General features: G+C 37.2%; 1 protein-coding gene across 2 annotated transcripts; it reads left to right on the top strand.

Annotated features, from left to right (window-relative positions):
- The first annotated feature begins 3,016 nt into the window (after nt 1–3,016).
- Nucleotides 3,017–25,832, top strand: LOC121951032 (macrophage mannose receptor 1-like). 2 transcript variants are annotated; one of them, XM_042497208.2, is made up of 31 exons: nt 3,017–3,176; nt 3,630–3,986; nt 4,330–4,500; nt 4,680–4,835; nt 6,340–6,450; nt 9,168–9,305; nt 9,395–9,574; nt 10,917–11,071; nt 11,621–11,734; nt 11,999–12,114; nt 12,221–12,369; nt 12,458–12,657; nt 14,235–14,350; nt 14,831–14,903; nt 15,015–15,168; nt 15,917–15,955; nt 16,889–17,052; nt 17,166–17,227; nt 17,861–17,961; nt 18,089–18,231; nt 18,773–18,878; nt 19,134–19,261; nt 19,352–19,396; nt 20,349–20,451; nt 21,161–21,393; nt 21,655–21,820; nt 22,688–22,852; nt 22,995–23,111; nt 23,924–24,079; nt 24,938–24,967; nt 25,198–25,832. In XM_042497208.2, exons 1-31 carry the CDS (start codon nt 3,074–3,076, stop codon nt 25,437–25,439), a joined length of 4,293 nt encoding a protein of 1,430 aa, XP_042353142.2. In that variant the 5' UTR covers nt 3,017–3,073; the 3' UTR covers nt 25,440–25,832. The 2 variants fall into 2 exon arrangements, with proteins under 2 accessions (XP_042353142.2, XP_042353141.2); XM_042497207.2 differs by having other exon boundaries at nt 14,828–14,903.

Below are 25,832 nucleotides of genomic sequence, written 5' to 3'. Positions count from 1 at the left end.
CTGGGGCTTTGTAAATTCGGGCTGAATAATTGGCAGTCCCTGATATATATTTGGGTTTTAGGCAAATTTTTGGAGTTTTTATACAGAGAGATGCATGTCCACAAGAGAAATTCACATTTCTTGTTGGAAGAATAAACACACATAGTTTTAAACATTAAGAAAAGACTTTCTAGAAGGTTGCTTAAAGAATGAAAGAGGGAGTCTGCAGAAAAGTGGCAGTGAAAGTGGGTAGTGCTATTAGCTGTGACTTTTTGAAGGTAACTCCTGTTTGCCTTTTTTCTCAAATCATGAACCAGAAACTTAGAAACTACTCCACTGTACAAGTCCTACTTACAGGCTTTAAAAAAATCCATCAGTTCAGTCACACAGGTTCATATTTCAGCACAGCCCTCTGCCCCGAAAAGGAGAATAACAAAAGGGGAAGTGAAAATACAAAATGCTATGATAGATGTCAATGCAGAGCTGGAGAACAAACCTCAACATCTGAATGCCTCTGCCCCAAAACAGGATATTGTGTTGCTACACTCAGGATGCACAAAAATTTGTCTTCATCAGCAACAGTGCAATATGACTCTACTTGAATAACCTCACAAATATTCTGCTGCCTCTTTACAGCTATCATGACACTTGTAGTGTACATACTACTAGAAATTAATGACTTTTATCGCCCTTTTACTTGCTCTGTCAACAAGGGTGCACTGTTGCATACATGCAGACTATGCAGAACTGACTAGCTTATTTTATTCTTATTTCAGTAGCTAATTCTTGCTCAGTGGTTTCTTTACATTTTTCAAAGCGGTTGGATAAATGCTAAGGCATTTTCGAAAGTTCATGGTTTACGTGAGAAGTTGTTTGGAAGCACCACGTGTTTGGTATGACTTCCTAAAGGTTGTTACGATAAGATTCAGGGAAACTTCAAGCAAGTAATTTTCTCGGCTCTGATTGGACAGTTATTTTTTCACATTGCCACGATAGCAATTCAAAATTAAGCAGCACATTTCTTCAACAATGTTTTTTGCATACATAGTTTTCTTATTGGAGTCCGAGTAAAGTTGTACAGTGAAGAACTGGAAAGCTACAACAATACTCCATTTTGTTCTGAACACTTGTAAGAAGTTGGGTGGAGTAGAAATAAAGTGTGTGATAGAGTGTCACAAGGGAATCCTGGCGACTGTTTTTTCCTCAACTTCTTCACGTAACGCCGCTGGGCGCCTTTTTTGTGGGTCAATTCACAATGAAGGGGATCTGTCTGCGTTAACCTTTCCCGCCATTCTGTTTAGGAAAACAATAACAGTAATAATAGTTTTTAGTCTGTAAGAAGGAGTGTTAGTTGTTCATCAGCTGAACATATTAATAGACCACAACTTACATCAGTGACATCAGGGCCAGATGTTGTAAACATTAGCATCAGCCCTTTTTCACTGACAGCAGCTATATGCACTAGTTTTTAGCAATTTGGGAAAAGAGAATAGCTAAAAAATCTGAACATCATTTGGGAAAAACTGCCTGTAGCAAACCCCAGGTCAGACAATGGTTGAGCATACTGGTGGTTTTAAATCTTTGAAACCTGGATCATCATGACTTTTCTTGTGCTGCATGCAGATGCCCATCACAAGTACTTATTATTTGAATACAAAGTTCGGGGTTCGGTTCGGATTCCTTACAAAACATGTCAAAAGGCAAAGAGCAACTTGGCAAGAAAATGTCCTGAAAACTGCAAGAAATTAGTAGATTCAGAAAAATATTTTTAAAAAGCTAGGGGAAAATGTCTAGAGAATTATATATCAGGTCATTTCTTTTTTTCTCACTTTCCCGTTTTTTGTGTTGTTGTTGGGGTTTTTTATCTTCAGGTAATTTTTTTGAACATTCACAAATTTCTTGTTAATTTCTGGGTCATATCTTCTAAAATTGCTCAATGCCTTCTTTTCATTTTTTGAAAGAAATCAAGTCAAATGAAGGGTAAACCGTCATTGTTTTCCTTTCAACTGTGCATAAAACACACCTTCCAAACTATCGAAAGAGCTGAAGGAACACACAAACAAAATCCACCGTCACATCTGCGAAATATAACCAGAAAACATGTAAATATATACACAAGCATAGTACACAACCATATACATGAGTGAAATAAGCATCTCAGCCTCACTGATAATGTTACCGAAAAAAGAAAACATTTTAAACCATACCGCACCTTATTCCCAGGAATGGGAACAAGGTGCCTGCCTGGTGCTTATTTCAGTGAGAAACAGATAGAAACATCCGTACAAACGTTTCTGTGTTTTCCTCCATTTTTTTCCCAGACGTTTGTGCTGTAATGACGTGTTTCCGCCCAGACGGCTTCGAAATAAAAGTCCTAAAATAAACAAACATTAAATGTGACTTTTAAATAAAAAGGTGACAGAAAGTTAATTAAACTTTAGTTTCACCTCATTTACAGATATTGTTTATCTTTTTAAGGGTCATTTACAGAGCCTACATCATATTTTGGGACTTATTGTTCCCCAACTGTGATTATTATTCTGAAACCAAACAACAAATGTTAAATGAGCATCAACGCCCATAACTATGCATAACTTTGGGCCTTAATAAAATGTAAATGGTGGAGTTATGTAAAAAAAAAAAAAAAAAAATCAACCCTGCACAGGGAAATTAGTTGAGGAGACCGTAACCATTTTTTTTGTAGCAGACTGTAAACATGTTTATTTCTGCTGTATAGTTGGCCATTTTAACTGAGAGGTTGGATGCTGCGCCACTGGACCACTGACTCTGATGAGTCATGTTTAACACAAATCTCTTACACATCATTTTGTTCCAGGACAGGAAGTGAATGGGGCCACTTTTTGCCATTTCTGGAGCATGACTCCGTGCAAGACAGAAAGTGTGTGTTTGTGTATGTTGCTACTACTTCCCTCCCAACCCCCCCTTTTACCAGTGGCAAAATGTTGAAATGTGCCCATCTGAAACATGACACTTTCTCAATGAGAAGGAAAAAAAAGGGACAGTGTCAGTGGTATTAAGATTCCCTCCTTTTCATGTTCATGCTCATAAGTCCTCTGCTTGCAATGCGTGGACAATGTCTGCAGCTCTGAGACTTATCAGAAGAATGCTGACCCAGAGGATAACTCTAGCAGCCTTTGTGCTCCTCATCCCAACATCTGAATGTTTAACAAGAAATGGTACAGTAGAAATTTAAGCTTTCTTACGTGACATATTCTGCTTGTAAGGACTTAGTTCTAAGTCTTATATTATGGTATATTGTTAGTTTTTTGTTGTATTGGAGATTATTCATTTGTGTCATTACAGGATGGTACTCAAAACTACTGCTTAATCTGGATAAGGTTGTTACTTATTATTATAGTTGATGTGTCATTGTCACAAACCTTATTAAGACCTGAAGCAACATGCTTTATCTGAAGGATGCTCTAAGTGCATCTCTTGTCTTGTGTGTCACAGTGAAACAGGAAACAATTGTTTGCATTTATTTTTATTTTCTGAATTAGATGATTTAAATAATAATAACATTGATAAAAACACATTTCAGTGAAGGTTGTGCAAAAGCTTATTTTAAATGAATAAACTTCTGCTTTTGTGCCACATAATTTAAACATTTTTTAAACATCTCTCTGCAGATTCCCCGTTTGCACTCACTAACAAGGCCACTGGTTTTTGTTTGGTGAAAAGAACAACCCGCTGCCTTGAAATGCGCTGGACAACCGGTGATCGGCTTTTTGTTACTTCAAGCAGAAAGTGCCTGGGTGCGCAGGGCAAAACTGTGGGGAGTGAAGTGAGCCTCTACGACTGTGACGAGAAGAGCGAGCTACAAAGGTGGGAATGCAAGAACGAGACGCTGCTCGTCCTCAAAGGCCAACAGCTCTACATTGAGGTCAGGGCTGATGAGTCGGTTGCTCTCTCAAAAACCTCGGGGCCAAACAATGAGTTCACGATTCAAGGGACAGCAAGTGGTGCTTGCTCGAGAACATACAGAGGTACAGTATAAAACCTCTGCTCTGAGGTTAATAGCCAACACAGTGAGCAAATGAACTTCCTTGTGACACACATCAGATTTTGTTTGGATACTTAAGCTCTTTATGAGGATTTATCACAAAACCTGTGTATTTTAAGTGTCACAAATGAGGTAGCATGATGCAACTCACTGGAGTTTGGCAGTGCATGCCTGGAGTGCAATAATGATGAAGAGAAAACAACCTCATGATTTACTTCTGCTTTAAAAGAATCTGACAAAAACAATAGGTCTTTGCAGAATAATTCATTTGCAGCAGTTCAATTTAAGATTTAATTTGATTAACCAATGTCTTTTTTTTCTTTCAGAGCTTTACACTATTGAAGGAAATGCATTTGGAAAGATTTGCATGTTTCCCTTCCTGTACAAAGACCGCTGGTTTGGAGACTGCACTACGTATGACTCCTCAACAAAGCGTCAATGGTGTGCAATTGGAACAAAATATGATCAAGAACTGTGGGGATACTGCCCGACTACTTGTAAGTACTGCATTCAAGATTTAAATCTCATTACAGTGAGTAAGAAGCATGCATCTTTCAGTTTTAGCACACATTAGATTACATAACAAGTTGTTGTGCACTAGTTTTGTCAACATGCAATAAGCAATATAAATTCTGAATGACTTAATAATTTTCCATTTCTCTGTATGCATACACAGCCACAGACCACTGGGCGAAAAACGCTGTAACAGGATCATTTTACCAGCTCAACACACAGGCGGTCTTGACTTGGGACCAGGCTGCAACTAGCTGCAAACAGCAGGGGGGCTCCCTGCTTAGCATCAGTGATCCCAATGAACAGGCTTTTATCTCAGGTAAGGTGCTACCGAAACATACTGACCCAACATAGAGAGGTTAGTTTCTACAGATATCATTAATAATTGCTTATATCACATGGGCTATAAATTATTTGATATTAAATCAAAAGATCCTTAAACTACCACCACATTACGCTATATTTTTCCATTATATATGATCATACCCAATATACTATTTTGTGATAAATTGCTATTTAAACTTCTGTTTTATGCATTCATTCTGAGGAAGAAAAAAATATATTAAAGATCTTTAAACAGAGTTTCTGCAGCTTACGACTTTTAAAGACTTTTCAGCACTACTTAGAATTAAATTTAGGCCCAATATTACAATATCCATTTTTTCCCCCTAAAAATATTTATTGTAACATTTTTGGTGATGTTAATGCAATCATCAGGGGGCAAAATCATGAAATCCTATTTCCCATGTTGGCATTTTTAGGACTTTTTAAAGATTCATTTAAGACATTTCAATATCAGTTAAGGCCTTTTCTAGAATAATGAATTCAGTTCTGTTTAAGACCTTCTATGGACGGGAACCCTGCTTAAAATGTTTACCAAGTTAATATTTGTCTGATGATTGAACTCAAGTTGACATGCCATTTTTCAAGTCAGGAGTTTTCTCAGTTCAGGTCAGGTTAGTTGAGGTTGATTTTTTATGAACAACATTATGATGAAAATACAACATTTGAATTCAAACTGAATATATTTCATGCAATTGGATAACGGAGTTAAGGGTTTTAGCTGTGTTGGATAAAAAAAGGGAATCATTGCACTCATTCCTTTCAACATTATTATTATTATTATTTTTTTGGCTAATATAAAAAAGACTAAAGCGTGGGGGCTTTCTTAAATTTGTCAAGGGAAAACAGCAGTATGCACATATTAAGGGGCAAAGCTATCAAGTTTACTTGCTTAAAGCTTAAAGCTACTCCAAGTTTAATGAAGACCACATTTCTATCCTGCCTGGTTCTTAAGTGTGCAGCCTTCCTTAAAATGACCCATTAACCTTTAAGATACCAGCTATTTTAAGAAAAAGAGAACAAAACCTCACAATCAACCTACTGTTTTGTTAAGCAGTTGGTCCATGAATCATTGTTACAGTGGAGAGAGATTGTGCAAATAGTTTCGTTCAGGAGATGATATGAAGCCTCTGCATTTGGTTGCTAATCTGAAGTCAAATTGGAACTGAACTGTTCTCCCAGTCACACTTATTCAGTAAAGCATTTTCACACATTATTAGATTTATCTGTACATGCGCTGTTTTAGGGTGAAAGTCATCAGGAACATGATAAATATTGTAAGATTTCCCTATACATTATATTGCTTTTGTATTGATGCTTTTGGTTTATTTCGTTGTGCTTGTTTGACTCTGATTCTGTCTCTGTGCATGTTATTAAGCAACACAAAAGAGGAACATTGTGGAAAAGAGGAACAATTTCTTTACTCTGTCTTTTTCCCTTTTTTGTCCCTCTCAACCACACAAACACACAAAAACACACAGCCCTGGTGGGAACAGGAAAACATAAACTTTGGATTGGGGTGGTCCTGGACCCAGAGCATGGCTGGCAGTGGTCTGACAGGAAACCCTTCCGTTATCTCAGATGGAGCACAGGTAAGCCTTCACTCCAGTTAAATGGCTTAAAATGCTCACTTTAACACTATAACAACTTTATCAGTTAAAGAGTCACGTGTTTGCCTCATGAGTTGGTAGAGACCAAAAACAGAGCTAAAAGAGAGCGAATATTTAACTTGCATTCATCAAGTTGACTCAAACATGACTCCAAATAAATGCTAATGTTGCGTTGGAGTTGTTGTGTGAAGTGTCAGCCGTTTGCTAACACGTTTTCATTTAAATTATAAGTTGACGGTATGACACTGTGGCGTTTGCAGCTCGTTGCCACGGCCCGCAGGTGGCTAAACATTAGCTTAAGTAATTTTTTTTTTTTTAATAAGGCAAACCCATGTAAAAAAAATGTTTTCAACATTATCTTTTCATCCTGTCAATCATAGTTAGTCTTGTCTTCTGTGTGATTTTACCATTTATCTTTTGATTAGAGCCGATCCATTCTCCTTTAAGGCTGGGGTGGGCAGTTTTCAGGAAAAGTGGGGAAAAAAAGACCAGAATTGAAATTACACCTCCCTCATCTCTGTCCTAAGACCCCCCCTACTGGACAAGTGCAGTATGCATGCTCTTTATACAATAACCTGTACAAATACTATGCTGTGCCTAAATCTGATACTATCATGATGCAATACATTGTGTAGGCTACACTATGTACTTACTAGAATAATGTGTGAATTTTGACAGGGTAATGTTTTCTCAAATGAAACACAGATTTTGCACAATTATCAGAAATGACGGACACAAGATTTGACAGTTTTTCCTCTGCTCGGCAAACTAAATCCGGTGGACAATTATTGTCAATATTTATAACATTGTCACTTGCCAAAATACATGCTTGCTTTATGTGCTTATTTGTTTACTTGTCTTCCACTGTAGTGATTTATAGGGCTGTACCCGACTCAGAATTATGTCAAATTGAATTAGATTTTGTTGTTCAATATGAATTTTCGACGATTTGTTTTGTTTTCTATAAAATGTTCTAAAGTCTGAATGGGAAATGACCGAAGTTCAGTGTGACAGCTGCATTCATGTTATATAGTAAATAACCTAACGGTGCTTGATAGATCGTAAATGTGCAACAAATTTGCAAAATTTTTGCCGATATCAAACAAAAGCCAGAGACTGTGCTCCTCTCTGCTGCTGTCAGCATGTCTGCAGCTCCATGTATCAAAGGGTAGTATGAAAATCAAGAGCACTCACTCCGCAGATAAATCTGGGGACTTAGAAGTACACTGCACAGGCAAAAAACGACTGCTAGACTTTAAGCAATCTTAGTGACTGAGGGTGTCCAACTGATGATTCGAATCTCCAACTTTCAAGGGGCAGTCCTATTTATTTATTTATTGTAATTAAAGTGAGCATGCATTCATGGCACATTATGAGTGCACTAAATGCATGAATATGTGAATGTTGTCGAATATCTGCCCACAAATATCATATTACAATCTTCTACAGTGAAGACAACATTTTAACATACAATAACATCAAACAAAACAATGCCCATAAACTGTATAGCTTATGCCAAAACAACAGCAGTGCCTGATGATAAAATTGACAGCCAGCTAGCAAGCTAATGCCAGCGCTGACGTTATCATTTGCGATACCAAATTATTACAGAATTATAGTAACTAACTGATGGCTTAAATCCAACAACAATATAGTGGTAGTGGACAAGTACACTTTTATTTATATAATGTTTTGGCGTTTAAAGCCACAGTTGGCAGACACTTCACCAGTCTGAAATGTGTTTGTGGTTCTGCTCCTTCTAAGTAGGCAACATGGCAACGAAGGTGAGAATTGTCTAACGCTCCACACTAAACTTTTTGACCATTATGAGTGCACCACCAGGGTACTTGCAGTGCACTGCATTTTGCCATACTTCTCAGTGTGAACGCACGGTACTGGTCATTCATCTCAATGTGATCCTGTTGCCATTAAACAGCAGCAACTCTATGGGAATTACAATCCTATTTTTTTTTTTGCAAATTTATGAACCTGTAAAGCCGTCTGAGATGATATTCTGTCATTTAAAGCTTTAGCTAGCTACATATAGACATACATTTAAACTGGCTTCAGTCATGAGCCTTTGGCTGAGGTTAGCAGAAGGCTAAACTATTGCAACATTTTATTTACATCTCTAAAAGCAGGCAGTTGTTGCCGATGCTGGAATAGCAACTTTTTCTGCAGGACTCCCTGCCATTAAGCAGCATCAGAAGAAATGTGCACACAAATTTTAATTTTTAGAGCAGCAAATCGGAACAGACTCTCTCCGAAATGGCCTGTTGATTGGCCAAAGTCTCCCATCATAAGCTAGATTTTTACTACAAAAGTCTAGTTTTCTCTTAGCCCACTTGAATTACATTATGCTGAAAAGATATTAAGGAAATTTTACCCAATGATACACACACCCACACACATACACACACAAACTGCCTACCCCAGCTTTAACTCAGTGCCGTGTTTTGTACAGGATTACATAAATTGTCATACCTTGTGATATTCTAATGAGTTTGGGTTTGTGGAAAACAAGTTGTATTTTTCACAGGCTCTAATTAAATGGTATAAATGTAGTATTCTGTTCGTATTTGAAACCACGTCATTGACACATGCAAATTCTATAACTGATGTGAAACTCTTGGAACAAAATGTATGTGAATCTTTACTGATAAAAAAAAGCAATCTCAAATCAAATCATCTTGTTTTAGGAAATCCACTTCCTAATCCGGGACACAACTGTGCATTTTTGGACACTGCTGGGCAGCACATGTGGCAAAGTTCAACATGCGGCAAAAAACTGGGCTACATCTGCTACAAAGACGGGGCCGCGCCAGCTCCTCCACAAAGTACAGAAACATATTCCACACTGTTCTACACTTTCACTGTATGATACCAGTCATTCAATCCCCTTCATCTTTAACCTTTTCACTATTAGTTGAGCAAGGACACTGTGCCACCCCTTGGATTCCCTACAACGGCCACTGCTTCCAAATTCTGCGTACTCCAACTCAAACATGGAGTGGTGCCCAGAAAGCGTGCCGCAAAGAAGAAGGGGATTTAGTGAGCATCCGTAATGTGGAGGACCAAAGCTTCGTCATCTCTCAACTGGGATTCGGTATGTAAATACTATAGAAATGAACACAGTCCAACTTTTGAGAACGACTGAGACTGTACTGGTCTGTTTTTGCTGAAGACCAATTTTAAAACATAATCTCTCTTTTTTTAAAAATTCAATATGGGAATCTAAAAAACTCAAAACATTTCAACAGTAAGAGAACATATCAGCATATACTTAAACAACTGCAACCATTAGAAACCTATTCTACGTTACTGCAAGTAAAGAAGACGTATTCAGACCTTATTAGTTATTAAGTAATGAGGTTACTTACTTATCTAAGGAAAAATTGTATATCAGGCGAAGTTGTCATACTCTCACCTCCAGTTCAGTCATGTCCAAATTCATTAAGCTGCCTGTATGAAGAAAAAAAAAAGGTTAGACCATTCTTGATATAAATTATATGAGCAATCTTGACACTAAATAGTAATTATGGTTTGGCAATATGAAGAAAATTTAATATGATATGTTTGTCTAAACACTGTGGTATCATTAATATTGTGAGGTTGACAACAGATGCTTTTGCAAGATATTTACACAATGAGATTTTTGATTAATAAACATCAATAATTGTGCAACAAATATGACTAGGTGGGTAAAGACAAAAAATAGAACAATCATTTCATCACTTCACTGTAAAGCAGGCTTAAAACGAGGAAAATACACTTAATATATTAGGATATCTAAAATCTAATGCTACGGTAGATGGCGAATCAAATATCATTTCAGTCAATGAGATCAGGATGGTAAAATAAGGTATGGTTGGGAGTGAAGGGAGACAGCATTGCCATTTAAAATTAAAATGTTTAAACTTTTTGCCTTCCTCCTACATAGAATTTACAAGCGGATGGCACATAGCTCTTCAAAAACCACGGTCGATCTGGATAACTGCTGGACATTACTAGAAAAACTGCATAAAATAATAAACACAAAATTATTTGATTTAATTTAATATAATTTAATTGAATTCTTGAACAATACAGCATCACCATCGCAAAATATCACCAAGTATGTTTCGTTGAACCATCCTGACATTCAATTGGTCTGATTGGTTTTCCTGTGCCTATCTAATGGACAGTCCTTAAATTTATTTATTTATTCATGTTTGCTGATTATGCAGGGATCTGCAAAGAAGAGTTAATATATAGTAAAGACAGTAAAAACTGTTTTAGTATATAAAATACTGTTTACACAGAACTTGCATATAGATTTAATGATGTCTGTAATTTCCCATGTTTACCAGTGTTGCATGGTATCAATGACCCCATGACTTTCAGTGTGTAGAGTATGTTAACAAGTGTGAAATTTTGGACAATGGTTGACATGAGGTCTATGTCTGAAGCATCCACTGATGAGCTCTGGATCGGGTTTAACGACATAAGGACGGAGGGGCTGTTTGACTGGAGCGACCACTCTACTGTCAGCTTCACCAGCTGGCAGTTTGGGAAGCCTTCTGTCTCCACTGATGCAGATGACTGTGTTCTTATTACAGGAGAGGTAAGGAGCACCGTGTAGATATGTCGCTGCACATACATTTAAACCTTCTTATATACAGACATCTTATGCACAGATGCACTGGAAAAACATGCATGCAAACAACTGGAGTCCTGGTTTTTATACAATGCTTTAAACTTAACTTGAGCATACACATAAATTAAGAACTTTAATCAGATTCATAGATTTTTTTTTATGAACATATTTTTGGTAAGTAGAAACTAAATTCACAAGAATTGTGACAACTTAAAACAACTTACTCATATTAATTATAATTTCTTACAAGTTTGAGGTCATTAAATAGCAAATTACGAAAAAAAACACCTCACACTGGAGTGCAGGGAATGACATTCAAGTCAAACCACAATAGTAAGTAGTCCAAGAGCAAATGGTATGTGTATACATTTTCTTTATTTTCTTTTTCATATTTATTTTAAACTGTTTTTTTTTAAGTAAAAGTAAAAACATTCTGAGTATAAGTATATATAGTCTGTTCATGCAAGAGTCAATCTACGTCCATGCAAATGTTTTACAGTGCTTTTTTTCTTGCAGAATGGGAACTGGGCAGATCACTCATGTGATGAGAAGCATGGATTTATCTGTATGAAGCAGAGCACCACTGAAGTCACCGGAGAAGAAGTGAATTTGGATTTAGGCTGCAAAGCTGTGAGTAAAGTTAACAAGTAATCTTATATGAAAAGAAAAAAGTACCTGACCTTTATGCACAATTGGCTAATTAAGGTGTTAGCCTTTTATGCATGAAATATGACGACTTTAGCCAAAATGTGTATTTTTTTAATATACATTTTTGCTTTTTTTTTATTATTTTTTTTATTAAACATGCATTTTTTAGTCCAATCCTGGGTTATTATCACATTCATATGGAGGTCAGCTAAGCATCAGTTGAAATCAGTGCTCTGTTTCCTACAGGGGTGGAAAAGACACGGGTCGTACTGCTACTTTGTCGGAACAGAGACAAAAACCTTTGATGAAGCTAAAGATGACTGCAAGACCTCAGACTCCTACTTAGCTGATGTTTCAAATGGGTGAGAACACTTCCTGTTTTTATTTGCCATCTATCACTGTAACAGCTGTAAAGGACTAGACAGCATATATCACAAATTAACCTAATGAGAGAGAAAATATTTCCAGGGTGGATAATGCCTTCCTTGCCAGCTTGGTTGGGTTGAGACCAGAGAAATATTTCTGGCTAGGCCTCTCAAACCAGAAAAACATCGATCAATTTGTGTGGACCAACACAGACTCAGTGAAGTTTACTCACTGGAATGCTGAAATGCCAGGTATGCAACATCATCTTTAAAACAGAAAGCATAAACAGCAGCTCAACAATTAAAGTCTAACTACTTTTCTCTTCCATCAACACTTAAGGTTTCCAACAGGGCTGCGTTGCCATGACAACCGGGGTTTTGGCTGGACTCTGGGACCTGCTGCCTTGCACCAATAAGGAGAAATATATCTGCAAACACCTGGCGGAGGGGGCAGTTTTAACTGCTGCACCACCAACACAAACTCCTCCTAAGTGTGAGGAAGGTTGGAATCGAGTAGGAACAAGGAGCATGTGTTCTAAGGTACCACCAGAGATCAAACACGGCTAAACACAAAAAAAACATGCTAATGTTTTACCAACAAAACCAAAAGACCAGTGTACTACCAACATAATTTATTAAACATGAACATTTAGGCTACTGCAGGCAATTCAAATAGCAAAAAAAAGGTAACTGTGACAATTTAAGTACAAGATCACTCACTGCTTTAAACTACCACTACTGTATATACACATTTCTTTCTCGTCTTCTCTTTACCATGCGTGTTTTGTTCATTCAATTGTGCTGCACTGGGATGGAAAAATATGTTAGCACCTCTTAACATCCCACAAACAGACCACAGTCCTGACCTTGTTTCATAATGAAATGCAGTTATTTTAAGCAGCTATAATCTAGATTTTTAATATTAAAATGTATTAAATGACAATGTGAAAACAACAACAGTCATGAAACTACACAAAGTTATCACCCCAGCTTAAAATGGAGTTTCAGCTCATTGTTTAGCTGTCCCGTAAATAAGCAACTGTTTGCTACCGAGTTTGCCAGATCAACATAAAGGGATAGTTCAGATATTTTGAAGGGGGGATTTTTGTGGTACTCATCCAGTGTTAGTGTATCATATACAGTAGATGTCAGCTGGCACAATGCCAGTTTGGAGAAGCAGGCTGGAGTCCAAGACAGAAGCTAAGCAATGCACTGCTGTAGAGGGGCAACAAAAGGTATTTAGGGGGAAAAAAATCAATATCAGTTTGAGCGTACATTATATTGAGACTATTTACACTACCTGACCTTAATTTCAGATGCGTTCCAACAGGGAAGCTATTCAAATCGGCAGTCCCCCATCTATGCTCTCGCCAAAGCCACCAAACTTCATTGACAACAACAGTAATTTTAGCTCCCTGAACAACAGAGATGCTCGACTGCATGGATCAGTTAGTTAGTTAGTGTTATTGCATGACTTTGTTGAATGTAAACTAACCCCTCTGAACATCAAGGTCACACAAAAACACTAATGAACTGATCCAGACAGCAGTAGACCAGCAACTCCTGTGTTCAGTGATGTTAAATCCCTGTTTTTACTCAAAGAAGTCTGGCTTTGTAGAGAGTGACATAACGGCTTCGTTTTCTCATTGGCAGTGAAAAATACTCTCAATATAGTGTACACTTAAACTGTTATTCATTTCTTTTAGGTGGTTTAAACATGTTTTGTTGCTGACTCTTTCACAGCAGTAGGTTGCTTAGCTTTCATGTCGGACTCCTGCCTGCTTCTTCAAACTGGGGACATACTGACCTCTACTGTATGTAACATACTGTCTATAGATAAGTGTCCCAAATAACACAAATTTAAGAAAAAGGAACCATTCATTCAAACGTCAATGTTGTGTTCACAACAGGTTTCTGCTACCCCCATGTGGCCATTTTTACTAGTTTAGAAATTGGTCAGAAATATTTGTTCTTTGAGGAAATAAATGTTTTTCTCTCAGTGATATACAAATCTAGGCTAAACAATTAAATAAAAGTCTGTTCGTATCACCTGCTCTACTGCTGTTCAAATATGTATCTACAATAACCTGGCCTTCACTTCTTGTCTTGTCCTCAAGTTTTTTACAGGGCCTCGGTCAGATGAGAAGACCTGGTTCGAGGCTAGAGATTATTGCAGGGCCATCGGAGGGGATCTGCTCAGCATCCACAGCTCTACTGAGCTGGCTATGACACGGTATGAGCAGCATAAATACCATCTGAAGTTAAAGCTGCAGCACCAGAAACTTGGAACTAACACACATTTCTTGCAACAATAAAGAGGGCACTCCAGTAGAGGACTTTAAAACACAAAGACTGGCACACAGAGGCAAACACATGTATTACAACAAACCAGGTCTCTATGGAAATATTTAAACTTGCAGCAAACAAATAAAAAAAAATTAAACTGCTTATAAGACGTGCTAACTGAATATTTATAGCAATATTTTCAAACAGCTGATTCGAGTTCATAGTTCAGTTTCATCTTGAAGGCAACGATGTGCAGACAGTTTATGTTGCAGCTGAAAACAAAGCGTGAGTACGGTACAGTACAGCAGAACAAACAGGGTAGGGCTACATCCGATAAAACTAGGCAACAGCTTTTTTGTTTAAGCGCTCTAAAATGAGGTTGTATATATACTAGTAAGAATCATCTTTGTAATTTGGTGTCCAGCAGGCATGGAAGAGCCTGGATTGGACTTCGTATGCCTGACCCAGTTACTGGATATCAGTGGAGTGATGGATCTGCGGTAAGTTAACTGTGCTCTGCTTTTTACAGCAAACACAATAACAGAAATCATTCAGTACAGATCTTTTCTTAATATTCACAATATTTTTTTGTTGCTTCTTTTTGTTCACAGCTGAACTTCCAACACTGGCAGGAAGGGGAGCCAAACAACCATAATAATGACGAATCTTGTGCTGAATTCAGAATGTATCACTGGGATGACGGCGGGTCTTGGAACGATATGAACTGCGAGAGTTACAATGACTGGCTATGTCAGATCCGTGCAGGTACAATTGAAAAAATGTGTACTGTCTTAAATTTGACAAACTATGTTTGAAAAGAATTACAAATCTCACACAGTCCACTGATGTAAACTCCCTAAAATGTTGCTCAAGATCAAATTCAACACTTTAGCATTTGTTTTCTATGAAGTATATACCTGCACTATAAAAAGAAACTATTTGGTTAAACTTAAAAAAGTTAGTGCCCCAGCTGTCTTGATTGTTTTTTCAAGTTGATGAATTTGAAAAGAAAAGTTGAGGTGATTTTATAATGATTCATCTTCAAATTTCAAACTATCAAATCCAAACAACTTCAAAATTCAAGGCAGACCAGACACTAACTTTTAATTTAAAACAAATTGTTTCTTTTTACAGTGTGTATAAACTAATAAAGCAAATATTTTTTTCATGTAAAATGTTTTGTATTTGGACAAAGTTGTCAGATTATCAAATACTGACTCATTTTACAAAGACAAGTACTCTACATCATTTCTGATGATTTAATAATTTCGCAACCATCTATGTTAACCCATTTTCTTTAGTTTTTTTAAAGTAATTTGCTTGATAATGTTATCCACAGTTACTCACAGCTTGAGTAGTCAAACCTACACGACTGCCATACGCTGTCCAATTTACATTATCCCACAGTACGATGTTAGACTAGATTAGATTAGATTAGATTAGATTAGATTAGAATGGCAGATTTGTTTGCTCTTTTCCTACATGGAACTGACACTTGTGTGTGGCCTTACAGGAGTGACTCCGAACCCACCTCCAAATAAAACTATGACTGGTAAGTTCAGCCTTTGAAACCTGACCATTTGAGCTTGACTACTTTCCAAAACATGGGAAGAAGGCAAAGAGCTAGGAAAACAGAAATGACCCAGAAATTAGCAAAGAGAATAGCAAAAAGTACAAGAAAACTACCTGAAAATTAGCGGGGAAAAAAGAAAGAAAAATTAAAAAATAAAACCTCCAAATTTGAACGTTTATGCAGGTCAGTGAAAAAGCACAGGTGAAGCACGTTACTAAGCAGCACTTTGAGTCACAGCAGAGATAATTGATCAGTTGATTGATCCTGTCAGAGGTGATTCTATCAGTAGATGACAGTAGCTGAGTAAGTGAGTGCAATCTTTTAGACCCAGCACAATGAACAGTTAAAATTCACTTTCACTGCACCTGGTTTTCTACTACTCCATCTGTGCTAACAGTACGCTATGCGCTCCAAGAGTGTAGTGCAATGTATACTGCAAGGCCTATGTATTTCACACAACAAATGTTTTAATTGTGGTGGTACGCTACAAATAAATGAATGTGTGGGAAAGCCTTAGATGCAGAGATGGCTGTAGATAAGATTGCTTTGAGGGCTTTCTGCCAGAAAACAGTATTGATTTGGATTAAAATAAATAGATTTCTGTCAGAAAGGGCTTTCAGACTGGGCTTTTTCAGGGGGAGGGCTTAAAGAAAAAGGCGCTAAAATGGAGTGTTTCAGACAGAGGTTGTACACAGGTGTGCCAGCACAGACAGTATAAGGAACATCATATTCTTTTTTGACCATTAAAGCATGTAACAGTGTTCTAATATAAACCCAAAAATACAAGTATGAACCTGAAAATGAGAATAATACATCCCCTTTAAGAGCATGAGCTGTAAAAGGTTTACTTTCTATTTATTAACTTGATAATAAAATGCAATAATTATCGATATGTTCATAAAATCTTTGCAGACTATAACATCACTTCAGATGGTTGGCTTGTGTGGAGAGGGAATCAGTATTACATTAACAGAAACTCAATGGCCATTGAGGATGCTCGTCACTACTGTCAGAAGCGTCACGGTGACTTGGTATCCATCACCAGTAATGATGAAAATGTCTTCATATGGAAACAAGTAGGTGTTTTTGTTTGTTTGTTTGCTAATCATCACAATCAAATTTCACATATACTGTATTAACAGAACTAGTAAGCAGACAAGCTTGTATGTATTTCTGTGTGTGTTTACAGGTTTCCAGAAGCTATGGATCCTATTATTTGGGGCTGTCAGTGGATCTTGACGGGTCATACTGGTGAGCACAAAATGTAATACAGTCAAGGTTCCTACAAATTATCATGGACAACATTTTCAAACTTTAGTAGAAGTGGGGCATAGTAATGGAAACTTTGGGATTCATACATTTTAAATCACACCTTGGTGACATAATTTTAATTTTATTCAAATATATCACATTTTCAAAATGTACTCAAATATAATTCCATCTAGCTGGCATACATGGATCAAGAGAAAACATGTATGTGATCGTAAAAAAAAATGCACTGACGCATTTTAAAGCTAAGTTATGTCAACAGCTTCAGAAAATAAATATGCCGTTATGCTACTTGGGAGATTATCTGTGGCAAATTACTGTAACAATTTATTTCATTATACACAACAAAATTTCCTGACTTTTCCAAATCTTTAAAGGATTTTACTAGTTCCATGACTTTTCCAGGCCTGGAAAACAAGATTGTGAATTTCCATGACTTTTCCAGGTTTTGCCTGACTGCTTTATTTTTGTATTGTCAACCTACATTTATTGTGACTTGTCTTCTGTTTTGTTGCCATGAAAAACAGCTACAACTTGAAAAAAACGTCCAACATAAAGTGATTATTGTCTTAATGATTACACGTAATTATTACATTCAGCTGTATGTGCTTTCAGGTGGACGGATGGTTCTCCAGTGGGGTTACAAAAATGGGATGAAAATCAACCAAATTCCGATGCCTTTGATGAGAACTGTGTTTATATGAGTTATTACATGGGTGAGTATTTTGGTGAAAGTCAGATTCAACAAAGTGTTTACCCTTGATGAGATGCTCTGGATACGATTTGATTAAGTAAAATGTTGCTGCTAAAATGTTTGTCATTGTATCTCTGCTGTACGTACAGGCTTTTGGCGCACTTGTAATTGTGGCCAAGAACACCAGTTCATTTGTAAACGAAGAAACTCAGCACCTGTCAACACCACTGCAGCCCCCACAGTTCCTCCTAAAGGTGGCTGCCCGCTCAAGTGGTCCAAATTTGACTCAAAGGTCAGAATCACCATTAACTGTTAAAATCTGCAGTGCGAAATTTTTACGTCAAATTTTAAATGTTAGTTCTTGAACATTTAGTAATTCTTTGTCCAAGGGACTGATCTGAAGTGGCACTAATTAAAAAGTCTTTGGAACTGATTAGGTTTTTGCAGGTGTGTTTTACAAAACTGAACGTCTAAGTGAGGTAAAATAATGAAGTAAGAAGACTGAAATTCATTTTAAAATGTCATCTACTTCACATTAAAAGAGAAAGTGATACGTATGAGTTCATCAGAAAAAATACTATAGATCAGATATTTATCTATAGCATTCATGCAACAATCAAGCCTTCCTTTTTTAACATAAATATAGAATAGATATCTTTGAAATATACAACGGTGAAATTGATTTCGGGACCAGAAGGAGCTGATAAATACAGTTTGGTAAAGGAATAAAATTCATAGATGTTTTGACATAAATATAAGATGTCATCAAAACTTAATGAAATAGGGCTAGAGTTTGGTTGTATAGTGAAAAATAATTTGGATTTCTCATCTAGTGTTACAGTGTTGTCACTAATCGAGCAGCCACCTGGGAAGAAGCAAGGAGACAGTGCATTACCATGGGAGGCAATTTAGTCTCAATTCCCACAAGGCGTGTACAAGGTTGGTTCAACTGTTTTAACAAACATTTTTTATAATGATCATTATCTTAGGTAGTAGTGTGTACACTGTAAATAAGCAAAATATTTGGAAGAATTAGTAATAAATCTTAGGGGAAGACCTCGAAGTGAGTTAAGATGTTTTGTCAACCTAATGTAAATCCAACTGTAAAGTAAACCTTTATCAACATTTCGTTGAATTTCTTGTCAAAATGAGGTGGAAAAAAAGATTAAAATTACCTAATTTTCAAATTTTCAGCATTTTTGACCACCAAAATGGCTGAAATATCAACTAAAGACCTGTGGATTGGTTTAAATGGAATAAAACAAGATGGATTTTATTGGACTGATGGCAAAGCAAGGCGATACACCAACTGGGGATACTCTGTAAGTACACACAATCCAGAAGCTTTGTGTTGAGTTACTGTTAAAAAGAAATACAAATACTCAAAACATGTATCTTGTTCTGCTCTTCAGAAACACAAACGTCGTCCGGGGACCTTTTATCAAAGATGGAATGAGGTAACATTTCCAGGAAAAAGTAAAATATTACTTGTTAGTTTTAGTCATGACCTCAGGCAGACAAAAGTCTCCTCCACAAAAAAAACTTTTAAGACTTGGGGTGCTATCATACACTCTGTGCAAACTTTTACATTGTGCAGTGCAACTGTATTTGCTTGTTTTGTACCGAGGCAGTTGTCGTTGTCATGGCCAGCACCCAAGTTGTGTAAGTAGCAAATGTGCTTGTGCCCATATGTGCATCTGTGTGTGTGTGTGTGTGTGTGTGTGTGTGTGTGTGTGTGTGTGTGTGTGTGTGTGTGTGTGTGTGTAGGTCTTAAAATGAGGTGTGGTCAGGTGCATTGTTGGCGTATTGCTATTTTAAGGCAACAAACAATGGTGACTGCACCACTGACAACCCAGACATTTACACATGATGAGCAGCATCATTGATTATTTTATATAGGATAAAAGTTTGTTTCTGTTTCCTCTGTCAAGCTATAGTTTTCAGTTTTACTGTTTAAAAGTCCCATAGTATTTGCTACAGTCACACTACAGCTCTTGATCCATTACTCTCAGCAGAGAACCACTCCTTTATTTTGCCCAATCCAACATTAAATTAGCTGCAGCTGAGGGCACCTCTGGCTTTTAAAGGGAGGCAATACTCTTATTATTTTAATTCATGTTAAGTTCAAAACACACCTATGATTAATTAAGGAATTAAATACAACCCCAAATACAACCTTTTGTGCCTGACTTTGCAGAATTTAATTAGCAAAAGTGGAATTGAATGTGACCTTAATGCACTTGTGCCATGCACTTAAGATCATTCCCTATGGATTGTTTAAACAAGGCCCTCAGTCATCAAGCCAGTCAAGACCACTTCAAATTTAAAACCATTCAGCATTAGTTAACAACTCAGATGTCACATTGAGAGGATTTTGAAATCCTAACCATTCCCAATGTCCTTCACCAGGAAGACTGTGTTATCATGAACAGCAACCCTACCCTTGGCACCGGTAAATGGATCGTAAAGCATTGCAATGACACTAATGGATTTGTCTGTCTTCGAGGTCTTGGTGAGTTCATTCTCTCTATCTTTCAGAAATTGTACGAGGATTAAAAATCAATCATGCCATATGTTGTTTAAATTTACGTACCGTATGTCTGGCGTTAAAGGAGATGTATGTGACATTCAAAGTATATCTATAGTTCAGAGTCTGGGGTGGGATTGTCTGCACAGTCAGAGGCTAACAGCAATGGTGCCAATGCAATAAACAGCGCTAACAACAGCAACAGTGCTGACAGCTAACACTAGCCCTTTTTAAAAAGAGACTGCACAATAAGGCCACTATCAAGCCCCTTCTTGTTGCCTCCTTTGCATTTTTGCACCGAACCAAACAACAGGTTGGTATCATCCCACCACTCTGTGATTTTAAATAGCATGCTGGCATTGTGGAACAGAGAGGGCTATTGTTAACCTGGCATCTCTAATAACTAATAGTGTTTTACTGCTATCATTGTTCTGAATGTCACATACAGCTCCAGTAAGTGATTGATGTACGGCACCATTTTGCCCAAACATCTTATAGTATTCAATGTAGTAGAGTGTTTTTGCTTTACAAGAGATATGCATAAATAGACAACATGGTTTTGGAGAGCTGTAGTAGTGAAATAAAAACTGAATTTGTGCCAGATATTAAGTAATTATCCTATATTTTTTGTGACAATAATGATGTCCATGATAATGATAAACAAAACTGATTTATTCTACCATTTGATTGACAGACCCAAATCTCCAGCCTCAGCCTGAGCTACCTGTTTCAAACATTTATGTAACTCTGGCAAACGACAGCATCAAGGTTGTGACTAAAAATATGACCTGGGACGACGCAGAGAAACAATGTGAAAGTGAAAATGCCAAACTAGTTAGCCTGCGAAATGAATGGACACAGGCCTATGTCGAGTTGCTTTCTTTAAATCTCAAAACTCCTCTTTGGATTGGACTGAACAAAGATAAGGTAAAGAGCTCCGACCACCTGAACTCACTGGTTCCTGGAGAAATTATCATTTAAAAAACTCTTTAGTCAGATATTACATGTTTACTTATTAATAATTTACTAAAACTGATTACCTATGACATACAACACAGAACTGATCACCGACTCTTAACAGAAGGGGTGTTACATTAAAGTCAACAATTATTTGATTTATTTGGCAAAGAAAGCCATTTACAATGCATGCTGAGTTAAAATGCCATTTTGATCTATTCCTTTTATCAGACAGACGGGTATTTTAAGTACATGGATGGCTGGCACCTGAACTCTGCCAGCTGGGCTGAAGGAGAACCAAGCAGGGACAAACCGTGCGTGTACCTGGACATGGATGGAAAATGGAAGACCGAATTCTGCAATCGGACCATGAACAGTGTTTGCATGCAGTCTACAGGTACAATCGTTAGCAGGCAACACACTGAATCCAATCCATTCATCGTGCTGAGTGTCAACCTCTGTAGGTTGAAGTAGTTTGACTGTAAATGCTGTAATATACTCTACATTGCTTATAGCCCAACTAATAGTAGATGTCTGAGGTAGCCACTGATATCAATATTGAGGATCTTAAATAGTCTGATAATGATTTATTGTCTGACTGTAACTGCTGCGAGAACAAGCAGAATTGTGACCAAGTTGCGTACTACTACGCAGAGATGTTCTTACTTCGTTCTCAAAATGAGTGCCCACTCAAAATTATCACTGGATTCATGGCAGGGTTGCATCAGCCAATTTTGATCTTACCACCTTTTGTATTTTAATGAATTAGAGTCAGTCAAAATTGACAGGCTTGTGCCGATATTTGCAATCAGCATACATTAACAGCATTAGCAGCAGACTTAACAGAAGGCTCACAAAACAGTGAACAACAAGCTTTCAACGGCAATGTGATAAAAGCACAACACAAACCAGCGACATCCAGTGTCACTGCCACTTTTTGTCTTTGTTGTGACAAAAAGTGGCAGTGACCTCACCAGTGCCTTTCTGAAAAGGCAAGAGATTTTCAACTTAAAATGTAAGGAGTGGCCGCACAAAAAAAGCGGCGCGCTCGGGAAAAAGATGCCAGGCACATAGCTATGCTCTGAATGTCGCGTACGACAATTCGTGAGCACTGACTTTGTGAAAAAGGTCAATTTATTTAAATAAAACACTATAGTCTTAATTCAGGATCTAGTTCAAAGTTAGTTATTATAATGATATAAAGGTTTCAGGTAAACTGCTGTGATTAATTTGTAATTTGCTGATCTGGCTCTGTCCCTCACAGATGTGGCACCAACAGAGTCAGCCAGCTTCCCAGGGGTTTGTCCTCCAGAGACAAATGAGGACTACCACCAGAGCTACACCTGGATGCCATATAAGGGTCATTGTTATCTGTTTATAACCGAGGAAATTGAATGGGCTGATGCAGCTAGCAGCTGTGTCAGGCATGGTAAGAGAGAGGATACTGAGAAAAATGATATGACGTTAAAATCTTTAGTATGAAGTGAACTGATGTCAGTAAAAATCAGTTAACAACAACTAGTACTAAGTGTGCAGTGATTGTTACAATCAGACTGTTTTTTGTTGTGAAGGTGGAATCCTGGCTAGCATTGAAGATCCTGCTGAGCAAAATTTCATAAAAACCAGTGTGGAAATATTTCAAGATAGCCACAGCGCTTTCTGGATCGGCTTGTATAAAACTCATAAAGGTATGATCGCATTCTTGGCCGCTGCATGTAAAACATTTTCCAGGAAAAAACATGTACTGTGGAGTTATTTAGCTTACATTCATTGTTCCTCACCAAAACACATTTCCCCAGGGCAATATTTAAGAAGTTCAGAGAAGGTATTACAATTCAAACACAACACTCTGTGAAGGCAGTGGACTGACAGTCATAAACATCCCAGTCTCAAAAAAAAAAACCCCCAAATACGTAGGTGAATGACTCCTTGTGCATGTTGTATTGACAAATTTGACAAACACTAAAGACATTTCCTGTGTATATATATATTTATATATTGTTTTATAAGTTAACCACATGGTTTCAGTTAGTTTTCATTTTGTAAATATGGTATTTTTTTATTTTTATGGTTTTAACTCAAAAGGTTTTTCACATGTAGTTTTAGTTATTTTTATCAACCTTGTTCTTTACTACATTTGATGGTACACTGCTGCATATCTTATGGTGTATTACCGCCATCTGTTGGTGGAATAATGTGAAACCAATTGCAGAAATGTGTATCACATCATCTGCATATATGTGTACATAATAGCTAATTTGTCATGCAATCACTTTTCCAGCTCATGAAGTAAAATAAACCAAAACATTTGCAAAAAAAACTTAGAAAAACAGATCCTGCCCTTTTTGGGTTTTTTTTTTGTTCCTTTGTTCTCTTTACATATGACACAGCCACAACAGCACACACGCGGCAAATTACAGATATATAATGATATCAAGTGGTTATATGACAAACTGCCAAAGTGAAATTTTTAAAACATTAACTTTCTGTTCGACCTTAGGGATGTGGAAGTGGTTGGATAAAACAGTCATGGACTACACTAACTGGGGTATAGATGAGCCTGATGATGACTACGGAGAGATTGGAACCTCAGATGGGGCTTGGAGGACGGGTCGTAGATGGCACGACAGAGCGTACATCTGTGAAACACCAAAAGGTAAGATCATTGTTCCCATATATGGTGTTTTCATTAGGACTTCCACAGGAGTAGGAGGGAGCTGTACTCAAGAGTCTACTTAAGATCCATTTTCACAAAAAGCGACAAAATTGTACCATTATTCTACATCTTTATGAACAGTTTTTGTTAATATGCAGCTTATTTTCAAACAACAGTGAGGGTCATCCTCCATCAACTTCCTTAAACTTAACATCCAAAACAGCATCAAATGGCTTATTAAACCAAATTTATCAGAAAAACAAACACTAGAACCAACATCAGGGTTATAAGAACTACCCAAAATGACAGAAACTATCTTTGGAAAAAGTTTATGGTCTATACTACAGCCAACCACCAGGGGGCGACTGTGACATTTGGCTTCATTTTTTGGGAGTCGTCCATCTCTATATACAGTCGATGGTGGAGACCCACAATGATCATGTTCAACCTAAATATAAGCAATGACAACCAAGTTTTATTTTGAATCAAATTGATTTATTTAAATTTATTTTTATTTTATTTTGTTGCTGGTTTAGTAAATTGTAGCCTGTTTCATAATGAATCCGCTTCTTTCCTAAAAATGGTGTGGGTTTTTTTTTTTTTTGGGTGGGGTGGGAGGGGTGAACGCAGCTATTGCATGTAAGTTGACTGATCTAGGAGCATGAAAACATGCGCATTCATTGATAGAGTAAAAGAGATTTGGGTAGGGCCCATTTAATGGACTTTTTCAGGGGCCAAGACTGCTGTGGGCTAGCTTACATAGAAGTGGATGCAGGAGGGAGGTGGAGCTGAAAAAATGTCATTTATGCTTCTTTAACGCAATCTTATCTGAGCATTTTTCCCTTCTTCTCCCAACAGTGATGCCCGGAGAATCTGGATCAAAACTTGGTAAGTTACTACACAACTAACGGAGACAAAAAGCTGATTATTTATTATTTTAGCCAATTTCTTTAAAAATAATAATAATAATGATAATAATAATAGAGAAAAAGCTACATGTAATGCACCAGTTATCAGACACTATGTCGTGAAATCAAATTAAAAGAAAATAATTATATTTGAAGTTAAATTTTTGATCGTTTTGACTGATTAGTATCTACCTTCTGAATTTTGTGCAGAACCTCACATAGGTCAGGATCCTCGCAGTCGTGTCCACACGAGTCTGGTAGTTGTGCTGATCATCGCTATCACATCTTCGCTGATAGTCGTTGCATTCTACCTCTACAAGAGGTCTCCTACTCCCTTACCCACCTTTGAAAATCCACTCTACGCTGAACGATCCCAGCCAGATGTGGTTGACACCAACAAACTGATAGAGAACGCAGAAGTAGAAAACCCTGAGCCTATTATAACTCTGTGATTTAGAAAGAAGCAGAATCTAGTGGGACATGCACTATACTGTACTGTATCCCAGACAGATGTATTACACATTGATGCTTTATTTGTGTTTATGCATCTTTTTTTTACTGTGTTCGGTATGTATTCAGTTATTTAACTGTGTCACTAAGTGTGAGTTTCAATGGAGTTGGTTATGTCTGACCTCATGGAACAGAACAATTTAGGCTCTAGGATGTCTCAATGGGAATGACTGATATTTTGATTTTGTCTTTTTTATCTATGATTGAATGTATATAATTGTTACATGTTATGCTTTAGCTCACTAGATGCTGTTCATTGCTTGCATTCTTGATATGTGTAAAAAAAATCCCACTGCCTGTCACTGTTAAATGAATATTAAACTTGGCACAAAACA

Source organism: Plectropomus leopardus, chromosome 12 (genome assembly GCF_026936395.1).
Source record: "Plectropomus leopardus strain MGB_pleo_1.0 chromosome 12, ASM2693639v1, whole genome shotgun sequence".
NCBI classification, from domain to species: Eukaryota; Metazoa; Chordata; class Actinopteri; order Perciformes; family Serranidae; genus Plectropomus; species Plectropomus leopardus.
This window is presented reverse-complemented; position numbering and strand designations above follow the sequence as displayed.